At 39.0% G+C, this 16,019-nt stretch overlaps 1 protein-coding gene across 4 annotated transcripts in view; it reads left to right on the top strand.

The window, feature by feature from the left end:
• Positions 1 to 12,931, top strand: part of SGK3 (serum/glucocorticoid regulated kinase family member 3) — a 56,547-nt gene extending 43,616 nt beyond the window's left edge. For all 4 annotated transcript variants that reach the window (XM_056483160.1, XM_056483162.1, XM_056483161.1 and 1 more), the window contains 12 exons: positions 1,899 to 1,986; positions 3,842 to 3,891; positions 4,950 to 5,007; positions 5,796 to 5,879; positions 5,979 to 6,110; positions 7,295 to 7,407; positions 7,618 to 7,654; positions 7,762 to 7,848; positions 8,611 to 8,706; positions 9,539 to 9,694; positions 10,732 to 10,821; positions 11,275 to 12,931. In XM_056483160.1, the coding sequence (XP_056339135.1) occupies positions 1,899 to 1,986; positions 3,842 to 3,891; positions 4,950 to 5,007; positions 5,796 to 5,879; positions 5,979 to 6,110; positions 7,295 to 7,407; positions 7,618 to 7,654; positions 7,762 to 7,848; positions 8,611 to 8,706; positions 9,539 to 9,694; positions 10,732 to 10,821; positions 11,275 to 11,445 (1,162 nt within the window). In that variant the 3' untranslated portion in view covers positions 11,446 to 12,931. The remainder of the gene's footprint in view (positions 1 to 1,898; positions 1,987 to 3,841; positions 3,892 to 4,949; positions 5,008 to 5,795; positions 5,880 to 5,978; positions 6,111 to 7,294; positions 7,408 to 7,617; positions 7,655 to 7,761; positions 7,849 to 8,610; positions 8,707 to 9,538; positions 9,695 to 10,731; positions 10,822 to 11,274) is intronic.
• The last annotated feature ends 3,088 nt before the right edge of the window (positions 12,932 to 16,019 follow it).

The following is a 16,019-nucleotide window of genomic DNA, read 5'->3' as shown; positions in this document are numbered from 1 at the left end:
TTAATTAGGAAAAAAATAAAGCAACTGCATTGGTTTTAAAATTGCAAATGTGAACAGTATAACATCAATCAGTTACTATTCTGGCTGTTGTGGAGATTGTGGAATACCCTGCAACTGCACAACACCCTTTTCCTGTGAATTGGTATTTTTATGTTTTTCCTGCTGTGAAGTCAGTCATGAACAAAGTTACTATAGTAACTATTTGAGATGTATTACAATATGCTCTATTTAATCAGCCAGTTGTCCAGAATAATTAATGCTGAAAGGTAATTAAGGTCTTTTTCTGTTGTTCTGCCTAGTGAAAAGCATTAACTATAACTTTATTCTTGATTTTAAGATATCCAAATGTTCTGAAACTTAAATTGTTGCATCATGAACCAGTAAAACCACAATGTTCAAACCACTGTGATTTTTGTCTTCCTGGCCTCAGGATAAAAGACAGATGCTGAAATAGATCAGAATTTGGAGTTCATATAAAATGGGAAGTATTAAACTGAAATTATGGTGGGAAATTATGTGAACAGTCTTGTTCCTATGCTTTAAACCTGAAAGGCTGAAGGCAACTGAAATGTATTTCAAATAGGACTTAGGAATACAGAATGTAAGTGATAGAAGCCTCAGATAGCCTAGGATATGAGCTAGGTTCAGTAGTGCTGACAGGAAATTACAGGAGCTGGAGAAGTATCAGAAGCAGCTCATCTTTTACTTCTGATCCTCACTGATCAGAGATGTGTGAGGGTGAATGGATTGAAAATAGCGAGCACATCTGTTTCTTACATAAAACTACCCTATTTTATATATTCTAGTGACAGATTAAAAGAGCAGCTCCATAGTAAGCTAGTGCTTTTCTTGTACTGAATGGCTCATGTGGAGTTTCCTATAAGTGACTGCCCTGAGTCCTTCTCAAACAACTTAGTCTCTGAAATGTAGGTAAGATTTCTTCCTCGATAAGAAGATTGCCTTGTAGTGGATGAAAGAACGTGAAAGATTGAAATAATCTCTTGAAGAGGTTTATACAGGCTATATACTATACCCATTTTTTTAGAAATTAATTTTTCCTCAGTTGTATTACATTACTCTTTACTTGTGCTGGGCTGTGGTTCAGAAACATGTTACATTCTTTTGACCTGTTGGACAACCCTTTCTTCCTGGAAGAAGAAATTTGTGTTTTTGGAGTTCTCTTACTTTCCTACCTTTCTCTCAGTCCTTGTCCCCCAGCCCCACCAAGACAGAGCTTGAAACCGCTGCTAAAGATAAAATGCATCTCCTCAGGTACTGTGGGAAGCCTGTTGCTAATTCCTGAGGCATTTGTGCCTTGCAGCTGACTGGAAGGATTTCTTAACACTGTTTTGACAGTGCCCAGCCAGAAGGAATTTTAAATAAAAGATCACCATCTTCTGCTTTAAAGTGAATGGGGAGAGGAGCATTACTGCTGTTTATCCATTGGAACATGTGTCTTTCCCTGGGATACAGATGATGTATTTCATTCCCTTTTGTGTTGGACAATTAAATTAATTTTAGAAAACAAAAACGTAAACTCTTCAGGTCTTTGGAAGAAATTTGACTGCTAGCCACTTAGAACTCATGCTTTCTTCTGGTAATTATCTTTAAATGCAGTTCTGCAGTGTTTCCTTCTGAAGTCTTTACATACATATACTTTAATGTGTCAGGTTTTTGCAGATGAAAAGGTTTGTGCTGTAAAACACACTTGGCAGTTGAATTATGTTGTTGTAAAAGAAAGTATTGCTTGCATACAGTCCTTAATTACCAGAACTTAAATATTAAACTTTGTGATGAGTAATTCCTCATGTATGCTGCTGTTCAATTCTATGTCCTATGTTTATGGCTGAAAATCATGCAGATTATTGGTGTGTTAATGAAGCTAACTGTATTTCTAGCCCAGATGTCAGAGCATTTCTTCAGATGGATAATCCAAAACACCAGTCAGATCCTTCTGAAGACGAAGATGAAAGGAGCAGTCGGAAGGTAATAAAACAGAAGTAGAACAGTCTTCTAAATTTCAGCTACTTGAGGCCAATTTTCTTAGGTATATTATTTACTGAAAACTGCTGGTAGTTTTGGAATAAATCCCCTCTCTGCTCTTTTAAACAACTCAGTTCCACTGTGGGCTGTAAGCTATTTTTCTGTCACGTGTAAACTGCATAGAGGAGTAAAAGTGATTGCTGGCTTTTTCTTGCTTTTCCCCCCTTGCTATACGGGTGAAAGAAATACAACTTTAGTCATAACTTAGCTGTCACAGTTTTTGTAGTCTGTTCAAAGGCTCTTGCTAAGAACATCTGGCAAGGAGCTGGGGAGATTGAATGTTTAATTGTCTTTTTGTTTGCTTGTGCGTTCTTCTTTTTTAAAGATGAGGGAAATAGAATTCTCTCAGGGGAAAAAATGCAGTCTTTCTAAAAGTCACTTTAGGAGCAAGGATGGATTTGATTTCATTTCACATATAACACTGTGTGAGGTCTGAAGTTTCTTTTGTCAAAGAAGCCAATATATATATGGATGGATTCTGTGAAGATTAGTTTACAGCCTCCAGAACCAGTGCTGTTTGAAAAAAGAAGTATTTCTAGGAAGGCAGAAGTGCCATATTTAAGCTTGTCTTCTCTATTACTTACTACTTGGCATAAAGATATGATATTAATATTTCTCTTCTTATTCAGCCACTGTTAAAGATGTAAGAGTTATTCCAGTTTGTGTGTGATCCACAGGACATTTAGTGTGTTCTGAAAGTTTCATTTCCAAAGTCACTAGCTTAAAAATACTGGTTTCCTCCTCCTTTGAAAGGTATTTTAAGTAATGTGGAATGATAAACTGTCTGTGGAAAATTAAAGATGTGTCTTACCTCAACAAATTGCAAAAAGAGAGCTACTGCATAGTGGCCTGGACCCCACATTATTGGTGGAAAATTCACCTTATAGTCATTGTAAATGATGAAGCCAAACAACAAGGAACAAAAAAAAAAGCCTTCAGAAAAAAAGGTCTTTTTTCTTCAGTAGCTCTTTCAAAACTGTCCAGTACCAGTGGCTCATTTCAGTGAGTAGTGGCATCCAGTGCTGCTGTCAGGCCATTTTCCACTTTGTGCTTCCTGGCAGCCTGTCCTCAGGTAACTTGTATTTGAGTGCAGTTTATTCTTCTCTGATAATTTCCAGAATCACAATGAGAGTATAAATACCGCATTTTTAAATCAAAAACAAAATGGAGAAAATCACCTAAATGACAGTGGCTTCCTCTACTCCCTGTAATTTACAAATTCTGCCTGGGTGTGTACCAGTAAGATTCATGGAATTCCAGGAATTGAGTTATTTAACCTTTAATGTCAGGATAGAAAAGGTTGGTGATGTTTTTTGTGGGGTAGGAAGAATGTTCTCTTTCATGTTTTTAAAAGCACTGTGCCTTTCATTAATTACTCTTATATAAACAGTGTGGGTTTAAAGTTATTGTGTTAGTGAGAACTTGGAGAATTTGGAATAAAAGGCAGAAAATATGTTCATGAAGCAAGTACAGAAAGGGTTAAGTTCTGAATAAGGAACAAGTTGTTTATTGAAATATTCCTGAATTTTTTTTCAGATCTTTTCTTCTCTGAATGAACATAGATATTTTATTACCTTCATCCTTGAACAGGATGTGTGTAGAAAGAATTTGTGACAAAGTGATGATAGCCAGGTATTTCAGTTCCCAATCTAGATGTTAGATCTCTTTAAAATTCTAATGTAACAAGTGTAAAAGTATGGATTGAGCAGATTAGTAGAGTATTTTGAAATTAGTACTGATTGAAAGATAAGGGAGAAGGAAAAATATTTCTAGTAAACCTCTTTGTTTTTCCCAACAGTTAAACTCTACCTCACAGAATATCAACCTGGGACCATCTGGAAATCCTCAGTAGGTTTCAATTAAATTGAATTTAATGTAATTCGATTTAATGTAAACTTAAAATTCAATTAAATGGGATTAAAATTAATTTTAAAACCTGAAAGGTTAGACTGACCTTGGGAGTGGTCCCACAGCTTCTGAAAACAAGTTTGGTTTATTGCATGCCAGAGGAGCAGTTTGCCTTGTTGATGCTAACCCAGTTACTGCAGTGATAACTTGTGTCTCTGTTTGGTGTCTTCTGCAGAGGTTCTGTTCTCAGTTCTGTGTGAATCTGCTTTTCTTCTCTAGGAGATGACTGCTATTTTGGTTTTGCTTTTCTCACAGATTTGTTCTGTAGCAGGAGAAAGTGGTTATAGATTGCAGTAAGAAATTAAATATAAGAGTCCTTCCCTTTGGGGGCAATAAATAGAGAGGTGTATGGTGATGTAACTTGTTTTGTAATTTGAAAACATGGATAATTGTTTTGCTGACAGAATTGTATTCAGGAAAGAGTAAGGGAACCCTGGGGAAAACTGAAAGGAGTGATGATGTGGGAAATGGAAAAACTGAGAGTGAATTCATACAAACAGAAAAGGCCAGTGTTAGGACCTCCCTCCTCTTACTGAAATTTAAAACAAGGGAGGATTGGATAGAGGGAAGAATGGAAAAAATAAGAGGGAACAGATAACAAACTTGGTCCTTCCTTTCCTCATGTAACCTTTAGAATACATTTGGACCACTGTAAATAAGCTCCAGTAGACGTCATGGGGAAGTGGAGACTTAAAAATTACGAGGAACTAGACCACGGAGAATGAAAGAATGGTCTTTCTTCTCCTTTACATCATGAGGTTAAACTTAGTAAACAAAATAAACTCAGGGGCTGCAACTTGAACACTTTACCCAGAGGAAAAATGGAATTGCAAAATGAAGAGGAGTTGTGTCTCAGGACAGGTCTGCAGAAGCAGTGCTGGGTGGAAGAAAGAAAAGGAGGGTGCTTGCAGGCGGTTGTGCTACACTACACTGCTGAACAGCTACAAGACTTGTAATTCCTACCCAGATGACCTGTCTCCTTCCTAAATGTCTTTCAGTGCTAAACCAACAGACTTTGATTTCCTGAAAGTCATTGGGAAAGGCAGCTTTGGCAAGGTAAGCTTTTATTCCTGTGTCTTATGGTAGTACAAAGGTGCTCGCTGGTTTCTCGTGCAATGACTGGAGTCTTGGCCAGAGGTTCCAGAAGTGGTGTTGCTCTAAGGTGGCCCATAAACTGTTCTGTTTGATCCCCATTACTGCTGCTTTGTGGCCCTGCCACTTTTTCGCTGGTGCAGCTGTTGGCTGCCTCAGTCACTAGTTGGGACTAACAAAAGGGAGATTTTCCCTTTCTCATTAAGAGCAGTTGGGATCCTCTGTTTCCCCCAGGGAGGAAGGGAGGTACCCCTATGCTTGTGCAGCAGCTGGAGTACAAATTGTGCTTTTCCTCTTGTTGTCATGGACTATTTTGTGAAACCTCTGATACTATGGAGCAGTGTGAGCAACAGCACATTGAAAAGTGAATTAACTATTGATATTTTACAGAGCTGCCAAAATCCCTCTTGAAATCTCTATTCCCAAATTATTTTTCAAGTTGTCATTTTTTATTCAATTACCTTTAAAATTTATCCTCAAAAAAAGCTGAACTTGATCTTGATAGATTTAGCAGGTCATGGAAAACAAATGTTATAGTTCAGTCTTTCATTATAATGTTGTGGTAAGTTTTTACTGAACTGTAAGCTTACTCTATTAGCAGTTACATTGCTGACTGACTGTATTAGAAGCAAAGAAACTGTGTTGTGAAAAAATAGCATGAACACCTTCCAGTTATGCTGAAATGATAAAATATTACCAATAGTATGTGAGCTGCAACAATCACATTTCTACCCTTTTTGTGAATTTCACAGGTTCTTCTTGCAAAACGAAAACTGGATGGGAAATACTATGCTGTCAAAGTGTTGCAGAAAAAGATTGTTCTCAATAGGAAAGAGGTTAAGAGAAATAGTCTTTTTCCACCCACCTCCCTTAATGTTTTTTCCCTTAATTGCAAAATCATTCCTGTTTACGTATTGATCTCTTACGTCTTGCAGCAAAAACATATTATGGCTGAACGTAATGTGCTTTTGAAAAATGTGAAACATCCATTTTTGGTTGGATTACATTACTCATTCCAAACAACAGAAAAGCTTTACTTTGTCCTGGATTTTGTTAATGGAGGAGAGGTATGTGGTGGTTTTGTTGGCACTTTGTCTGTTCTGCTAATTCTAGATAGGAGGAGTGAAATGATACTACAGTGGCTTACAATGGTTTACAACGGGCTTTGATCAGCATTCTCCCAATTTTGAAAATTCTGTTATTATCTGCTGATGCTACAGACCTCTGTAGCTATTTGGACCCTGTTCCTGTTCTTATTGACAGCTTCAACCCAAATATATTCATACTTGTCAGATACAAATACTTTATTTTACAGTTACATAAATTTAGTTTTATTACAAATTAATCTTATGGTTACATTTTTCACCATGTAACACTGGTTTCCTCTTGCATCTGCATTAGGTGAAATGCTGGTATTTGAAAGGGGAAGGAAGGAAACTGACAACTGTATTTATTATATTGTGTCAGAGTTGGGACAAGATGGGCATTTCTCTTGTCTAATGTCACCTTACTTAGACTGTATTAGCAAAATCCTGGTTTACTCTACTCTGAATTGTGGCCAGAATGTAGTTTTGTATTGTTTCAAGCAAAATAAAAGCTGTTCAAAACAGCTTTCAAATTTGAATGAAAAGCTTGGAAAGCTGGGGTGGCTTTTTATTTTTCCTGAACTTTGGAGGCAGAAACCAGAAAACTCCATTTTTCTTAAAATCTTCGCAAGTTGAGTGTATAGTATAGTTGAATCTTCTTTGTCTAAACTTTTATATCTGCTCAAATTATTTGCAGACAGACAATTCTCTGTAGTAGAGAGAATTGTTGAATCAGCTTAGAAGATACATCTCACACAGTAATCCAGGTTATTTCAGAATACAATTCTATAAATAATGATGCAAATCTTTGAGTTTACAGAAATGAAAGATGACTTATTTGACACCAGATTATATTCTGCTTGGAGGCAATCTTGCATGATTTAGTCTTGCCAACTTCTATTCACAGCTTAGTGATTTACTCGAGCTTGTGTTTTTAAGGGAATGTTACCTATCCATCTGAGCCACAAAAGAGTAGCAGGGAAGAGGGTAAAAAAATGACTAAGTCATGCAGTAAAACCAATTCTATTTTGTTGTACTTTCTTTTTTTTTTTTTTTTTTTAAAGGTGGGCAACAAAATAAATTACTTTTCACTGTAAAATCACATGTTATTAACCTGACTTGTTTTGTCTATGTAATGCTCTTATTTCCTATTTGCATATTTACAGCTGTTCTTTCACTTACAAAGAGAACGTTCCTTTCCTGAGCACAGAGCCAGATTTTATGCTGCTGAAATAGCCAGTGCACTGGGCTACTTACACTCCATAAATATAGTGTACAGGTAAGTTTCTGAAATGTATCCTTGTCCTGCAGAAATTCAAAATAGGACAAATTACTAAATAAAAAACTCTACAAGGAATCATCTTACAGGAAACCTAAACATAACAGTTTCATCAAAACTTGAAGCTTTCAGCTAAAGAATAATAAAACCTCTTGCCTCTGAAACACTTTTGACTGTTGTTTTGATTTACTACCTTTTCTTTTTTAATAGGGATTTAAAACCAGAAAACATTCTCCTAGATTCACTAGTAAGTATGCAAGATTATTTCTGGTTTTTCTCTCACAAAATTGACACTTCTTTGTATTCACATGTTGAACATATTCTCTTTTTAACTGATCACTCTTTCTTAAACAGGGTCATGTTGTCTTGACAGACTTTGGACTTTGTAAAGAAGGGATTGCAACTTCTGATACCACTGCAACTTTCTGTGGGACCCCAGAAGTATGTTGATAACTTTCATAGTTTTTTTATCAGTAATTAATGACTGTTGACTACTATTAATATTGGTATAACTGGAAGGTCAGATACTGTGTTTTGTACTGCTGGGAGGTTTGCATTCTTTTAATAAGATGAAACCAACCCAAAGACCAGCTCTCTACAGATCTATTCATTGTTCTTTTCACTAATATGCAGTGTCTACTGCTTGCTACCTACATGGCCATAACTCATCTCTTCCTTCCTCTGTTTTTCCAGCCCTTTTCACATACTGTTTTCTCCCATATCTACTAACTGCTGGGTAGACACAGGACAGTTAGTTTGTGTAACAGCTGCTACAGATTTGTCAATATGAATCTTGCCATTGATTCATAGTAAGTTTATAGGGAATTAATATCTGTGACTCAAGCAAATTTTTGTATATGCACATATGCACTAAAGTTTGAACTTGCCAACTGAATTATTGTACTGTTGTCTTTTTACTGAGAAAACTATGCTGGAAAATTTAGAATGTGGAATGCTTGCACATGTATGAGGGATTCACTGAACAGAGGATTAGAAAATTTGGTAATTTGATAGACATACTTCAAATTACAGGAATGATCTTTGAAGGCAGTGAAAGAAGAGTGAGGCGTAGCTGAAACATTTGATTGTTATGAAAAAACTTTTCTTGGAAGTGTTTATTGTGAAGTGACTAAACCCTAGGTTTTTATCCATGCTAGCCTCATTCTCTAAGGTACTTTTTTTTTTTTTTTTTTTTTTTTTTAGTATCTTGCACCAGAAGTCATTAAAAAGCAGCCCTATGACAACACAGTAGACTGGTGGTGCCTTGGTGCAGTTCTTTATGAAATGCTTTATGGGCTGGTATGTACCTGTTATGTAAAAGTTGCTTTCCTCTCCTCTCCCCTTTTATTTGAAGTAACTTTTGAGTGTTATTAAAGATGCTAACTTTTTCTTAATATTGGAATACTCCATTTAAGCAGATTAACAGACTGTCTTGTACTTACACAGAACTTATTTTTCTCCTTTGACTTTTACATTGCCTCCTGGTATCTGCCAGTTCATGGAAAAGCAAAATTGTAGACATCAGCAAAATCAGTAATCATTGCTTTAGGGACTCTGAAAGTAAACTGAATCACCAATGATAATACACAAAAATAACCAAAACAGCTTATATGTAAAATTTTATCAAATATTACAATAAATAAAATAGAAATACTTTGTTTATAATTAGGAATCCCAGGTTTTCTCTTAGCTTTTGACAGCATTAGAACAAAAAAAAATTCTTGCTATGCTTCTTCTAGTCATATGTGATTACTCCAGTAAGAATCTATTCTTCTAGTGTTCTTGAGTTCTGGCTTCTCCCACAGGACCTTAAATAAGGAAATGGATTTATTTTCCCATTCTCAGGTTCTTTTCAGGCAAGTTCAGTGGGAGCTTTGAAGCTGGATGGAATCTATGGCTACTTATGAGTGTGAGAACACGTTAGGAGCAAAGGAGGCGGGTGGTGGGAAGTTATCAAGTGTAAAGTTCTGGCAGTGGTGATGACTGAATTAGAAGTTAGTGCATGAAAAGGAGATTTCTGCTTCGCTGCTAGCAGCTTGTATGTCTTACAGAATCATTTACTGATCATACATAACATATGAAACAACATTACATGTGGCTTCAAATTCATGTAGAACTTGTATTTTTTTAGCCTCCTTTTTACTGCCGTGATGTTGCTGAGATGTACGATAATATCCTTCATAAACCCCTGGTTTTGCGCCCAGGAATCAGTCTTACAGCCTGGTCTATCCTGGAAGAACTTCTGGAGAAAGATCGGCAAAGCAGACTTGGAGCAAGGGAAGACTTCGTAAGTACAGTCCTAATTTATCAAGCCCTATTTCATTTAAAGGGACTCACCAAATTAATCTGCACAGGATTAATAGTTGGAGACAGAAATTGCATTGCTGCATCTGTCTCTGTTTTCCTTGTTTTTATTTCTTCAGTAAAGACACCAGTGGAGTCTATCCCTGAAAGTTGCTGGGGATAAGAGAGCAGTGATTGTTGTGGAGTATTTTGTGTTTAGTTGCTGCTCTGTACCTGCCAGCAAAGGAAAAACAGTTGCTGGTGTAGCAGTCACTAAGGTGCACAGAAGTAGGTTTCACTGTTCATAGTGAAACTGGAAAATAATCAAAAGAAAAGGCTGCCATGTGGAAATACTGATGATCTGGAAACCAGTCTTCAGGTAAAGAGGAACACTAGTTCCATGCAAACAGCGACTTTTTTTTTTTTAGCCTTAAAATCATGGCAGTCATTTTCCCAGTGTAGCAACAAGACCTTTGTTCACAAAAAGTTGATGTGAGAAAGTTACAGGTGTTTTCAGAACTCATCAGTGCAATGATGAAAGATCTAGAGGATGTACTCCATCCATTGGAGGTGGGATCTTTGTCATCTTTAGTTTGCAGTCCTTATGTAAGTCTCTGGACTTTGTAAGTGAGCAAGATGAAAGGATTTAGCATAGCTGTTTGCTGCTTCTTAAATAGTAAGTATATTGCAGAATTTTTGAAGCAGCTGCTTCTCAGACAGTGATATCCTTTAACAAAACTTTAAGGCAGGAATAGATACTAACAGAAAACATTCTTGCTAGACTTCAAGGTTGTTGATTTTAGGGCTTAAAAGCAGAAAGTGTGATCTTAGAAGGGAAAATCATTTATAGAGGCAGTCTCACAACTTTTAATTGCTGTTTTCACCAACTACAACATTTTTTGCAAAGCAAATTGTGAATAAACAAACTGATAAGGACATGCACATAGGGAAGTTCTTATGTGCATGTAGTATGAAGTAACGTTTACTGCGATGCACAGGATGAAATTATGAAATATCTAAAATCCTTACTGTTTGCTGCAGCTTGAAATTCAAAAGCACCCGTTCTTCGAATCTCTCAGCTGGACTGATCTTCTTCAGAAGAAGATTCCACCACCATTTAATCCTAATGTGGTAGGTGCCTGGGGTGTGGCAGTGGTGTTGGTGTTTGCATCTCAGATCACACATCACAGGATATTCTGAGTTGAAAGGGACCCAACAAGGATCAAGTCCAGCTTTTAAGTGAATACTCCGTATGGGGACAGAACCCATAAATTTGGTGTTCCTAGCATTGTGCTCTAACCAGCTGAGCTAATCTCCCTAAGAGAGACTTTTTTTCATATTTTTTCGTTTATGGGATCATTAAGAATGTAGGATTTGGTCAAAACTCCAACCTAAATGAAAAAAAACCCTGCCTTTTAATACCTATTTTCAGAGATGGAGGTGTTCTTCCTTAAATTTATTTTACTTAAACAGAATATAACAACAAGTAGATAACCTTGAGAGTTAAATTTGGGACCTAAAGAACAAGCACAAGTTTAAAACACTGTATTAATCTGATGACTGACAGATCCTTCTGTTTTCTAGGTTGGACCAGATGATATTGGGAATTTTGATGCAGTGTTCACAGAAGAAATGGTCCCATACTCAGTCTGTGTTTCTTCTGACTACAACATTGTTAATGCCAGTGTCCTAGAGGCAGATGATGCATTTGTTGGATTTTCTTACGCACCACCTTCTGAAGATGGGTTTTCCTAGGAACATGGAAGCGAAGAGTGGTTTGGAAGTCTTGGGTTGAAGTGAAATGTTAAAGTTATGGACACATTCCAAAATAGCATAAATAGTGCCTCGTCTTGTATATAGGTTTGAAACCTATGAACAAACTTTCTCTGCTGTATAGGAGGAATTTGGGCATTTTGGATGGCTTTCTTTGGGGTTTAAACTGTTTGTTCCTGCTGCAGAAAGTATTTTTAAAACTTTAAAAAGCATTCTCTACATATTTTTTAAGCAAAAACACTGACTGTTCTCCTCAATCCCTTCAAGTTTACATTCATACCTATCTAATTTGGCTGGCAAATACAGCAGCAAATTTAGTAAATTTATAAATGCTTTTGTACTTATTTACAGTGACTTTGTGCTTGAATTGTAACTATGCAAATTGTCTTTTGTATATCCTGGTTTAAAAAGAGGTAAATGTTTTCCCTATTACAAGTTTGGAATATGTGTTAAATTACCTGTCAGCACTTAAATTACTTAAGTTAAGGACCAAGATTCTTAAAGGACTTCTGCAGAATGAAAACTTGGTCATATAAAACTGGATTGTTGCTCTTGTACTTGCTGAAGTACCCATTGACTCAACTGGATTATTGGAGGTGTGGGGGATTACTCAAAGCAAGGACAGAACAAATTAACTGGATTGATTTGATAACAGTACTTACGTGTTCTACTTTTCTTTCTTCCCTGAGCTAAGCATCTATATTTCAACTACATTAAAAATATTTTTGGTTAAAGCTCTGCTTCTCCAAAGATCTAATATGCAATAATCATGGTTACTTTAAAAGTAAGTCAATTAGCTTTGACATTTTGGGGGTGGGTGGTAAGATGATCATGCCAAATATTAGGGATTTTTCTCACAGATTGGTAGTTTAAAACACTCTTATGTTCCAAATTGATTGTATTTCAGCGCTCATAGCTACTTTTCTTTGTGTTCTAGTTTCCACCATTTTTAAATCTTCACTTAATATTGGGGGAAAAATGTAAATTACACTGATAATTTTAAAAATGTGAAAAGCTGTTGTATTTCTCATAACATACACGTGTATGGACAAACATAATTTTGAACAATTTCTGTTTAAGGAAATTTTTTTAAACAATGCAAAAATTGACTGCAGTTACAGTGTATAAAAGGCATATAATTGTAGTAGTTTTATTATATATATTACTTGTAAATAACAACTTATTTTTGTCTGTTACTCCAAAAATGTTCCGTGTTTTTTGTTCATAAATGCATTCAGTTAAATGCCTTGATTGGAGAGAAGTCTGGTAAGATACTGATACATCATAATGATACATAAATTGAATGAATGTTACATAAATTTCAGTATCTAAGTCACCTTGTTTTTGGCAAAATAAGTAGCAAAAACAAATACTCTTTATACCGCATCAATATCTGATAAGAATTGGGAACCTAGGGGGAGAGAGTGTGTCAAATCATAATTCTTTTGAAATAAATGTTGTATCAATACTTAGAAGAGTGGGAAGTAAAACAGGATTCCTTGCTTACCTCAAGGAGTATCTCCTAGAGCAGTCTCCTGTGTAGTGGTTAAGTGATGCATAGTAGTTGCTGCATGAGGTTTTGGAAGGAGTGATTGGGTAAAAAGTAAGAATTGACATTGGCAAGGGAGGAAGGAAGGAATTGTATTATCATTTGTGGGAGCAGAATGGTGGTTTGGCACTCATTTTCCATAGTTCTCTTCTGCAAGGGCTTACAAAAGCAACTGTGTGAAATGGTTTCCTTGGCGTTAAAATAACTTGGAAGTAACAGCCCTGGGAGTTTTTAGTTTGGGGTTTGGGAGAGTTTGGTTGTTTTGGTTTTTTGGGCCTTGGTGCTGTTTTGTTCTTTTTATTTATTTATTGAAATTTTTTTAACAAGGCTTTCTGATGGACTGGGAAACAAATTGGTGGTATGAAAGGAAGTATCCATTCTCATACTGAATTTTTAGTCTGTATGCTCCTGAAATTATTGTGAAATTATGTGGCTACTGTAATTACCTTCCTTTATGGCAAAGAGGTACAGTAGAGGGAATACTTCAGAAATTGTTGTTGTGGGAACTACCACTCTTTAATTTTTGTCTTGTATTCCAAGATGTTCATACCTAGCTGCCTGACTAGATGAAGGGTTTTGGGTTTTTTTCTTGTCAGAATTCAGGGATTATTACCTTTTAAAAAATAGTGTGGCTGTTGAAGTTATTTCTGGGAGAGCAGCTAAATAATGGCTTATTAAGCTTTTTCCTTTAGCAGACTCTGCCTTTTTGGCAAAGTGTGAATGTGCTCAGAACATCACTTGAAGTACTTAAGTTATTTGAACTAAAGGTTAACAGACTGTTAAACATCAGGCAATAAAGCCTCTCAGTATTTCTGTATCCAGTGCTCTTGTTCCACATATCTGTGCATCCCATGAGGATGGTTGTGTGTGGCTGCCTCACCCAGGGCTGAGCTGAAAAGTGACATCTCAAACACTTGGTAAAGCCTAGAGAGGAGAGTGGACTTGCACAACAACCACTTGTGCTACTCTTTTCATGTTTTGGCTGATACAAAGGGAGTAAAAATTTGCCTTTTTGTGATAAGTGCAGGGGGTTTCGTTCTGCCTGTCTGTAGTAGAAGGGGATTGTTCCTCTCCTTGCAAAGGGAGCCCAAGCACCCATTCCATGAGGAGCAGCCCTTTCTCCGGTGCTGGGGTCTCCAATGTCTCAGCCTGGAGGGAAAACGAGAGACCACACGAAAGATGGACTGACTGAAATTCAGGAGAGGTAAGTTTGGGAGTGCCTGGCATGCTGAAGGCAACAATTAAATATGCAATGTGTATTAATGGGAGAAAATGGTGCTGTAAGTACGTTGCCGCGGGCCCGTGGCTGAAGGCAGCAGCCGTGTGGGGCCGAGTCGCCAGTCCGGTGGTGGCCGCGGGGCTGGGGCAGCTGTGGGTGTGGGGCAGGCTGGGACTTCCATTCCCTGAGGACTTGCACAGAGCATGGGCGCTGCCCCTGCGCGGCCTAGACCGCCGGGCCGTGGCTTTCCCTGCTCCGCCGGTGAGGGCTGAGGGGACGGCGCTGGGGCTGGGAGCGCCGTCCCACACAGGGCCGGCCCTTTCCCCCCGCCGTCCCACACAGGGCCGGCCCTCTCCCGCCGCCGTCCCACACAGGGCCGGCCCTCTCCCGCCGCCGTCCCACACGGGGCCGGCCCTCTACCCCCCGCCGTCCCACACAGGGCCGGCCCTCTCCCCCGGCCGTCCCACACGGGGCCGGCCCTCTCCCGCCGCCGTCCCACACGGGGCCGGCCCTCTACCCCCCGCCATCCCACACAGGGCCGGCCCTCTCCCGCCGCCGTCCCACACAGGGCCGGCCCTTTCCCCCCGCCATCCCACACAGGGCCGGCCCTTTCCCCCCGCCGTCCCACACGGGGCCGGCCCTCTACCCCCCGCCATCCCACACGGGGCCGGCCCTCTACCCCCCGCCATCCCACACGGGGCCGGCCCTCTACCCCCCGCCGTCCCACACAGGGCCGGCCCTTTCCCACCGCCTCGGCGCTGAGGGCAGCCTGGCCCCCGCCGTGCCCGCTGCTGCCGCCCCAGCAGGGCCGGGCGAGGACGGGGCGTAGCTGGTGAGCAGGTCTGTGAGGCAGGGGTGCCGATGGCAGGAAGCTGAAGCCAGGCGGGATATGCTCGGTGTCTGTGCCGAGTCACACCTGGAATGGAGTTAGCTGGGTGTGGGGACACTTGTGAACACCATCACCGCGGTCAGGGTTTATTTTTCAAAGTTTAGGCGATGGCTCTGAGTGCACAATGAGCAGGGCCACAGCTCAGTCCTTCCTATCATATGTGGTGTCCAGCCCACATAACACAGGATCCAGGGAGATCCAGTGGATCTATATGTGTTAACCCTTCTTGCTGAGTATTTCAAGGGATGGAGTAGTAATTGCACAAGAGTAATCTCAAAGACACTGTGGAGGGGAATCCCTATTACAAATTGTCTTTAAACTTGTACCTTTGTTACTTCAGGCACTAAACACATTCCAGCTCAGAGTAGAGTTCTCATCATAGGGTTGATGCTGCTGCCACACTGAAGTTGTGCTGGGATCCAGTTACTCCCCTCGGATGTTGATCTGTTCATCCCTCCAAAGTCATTTCTCTGAACTCCTACAGGGAATCTCTCATGCTGTGAGCTTTGATTCCTCACCAGCTCAGTAATTCCATGTCCTATCCTTTACCAGGTAGCTAAGTCTTATTTAGATTCGAGTGTTGATTCATATTGGCCATCTACAGAGAGTATTAAGGACATTTTGAAACATGAAAGACATTAAAATGGATGATATATACAAAATACCATATTTTGACCTTAGTAATTCTCCTTGTAAATTCTGCAAAGTAGTGCTTCATGGTTAAGACTCCACTCTTAGAAAAAGACAAGACTCTACTCTTAGAAAAAAATAGGAAGAAATGCAGCCAATACACAATGAAAATCATACTAAGAGCATGATCAGCACTCGTAGTTGTAAAAGCTTTGCCAGTGGGAATCAGAATCGAACGTCTTTGAACAGGCATGGAAATAAGTGCAAAA

This window comes from Oenanthe melanoleuca, chromosome 2, assembly GCF_029582105.1.
Source record: "Oenanthe melanoleuca isolate GR-GAL-2019-014 chromosome 2, OMel1.0, whole genome shotgun sequence".
In the NCBI taxonomy this organism is placed as follows: Eukaryota; Metazoa; Chordata; class Aves; order Passeriformes; family Muscicapidae; genus Oenanthe; species Oenanthe melanoleuca.
This window is presented reverse-complemented; position numbering and strand designations above follow the sequence as displayed.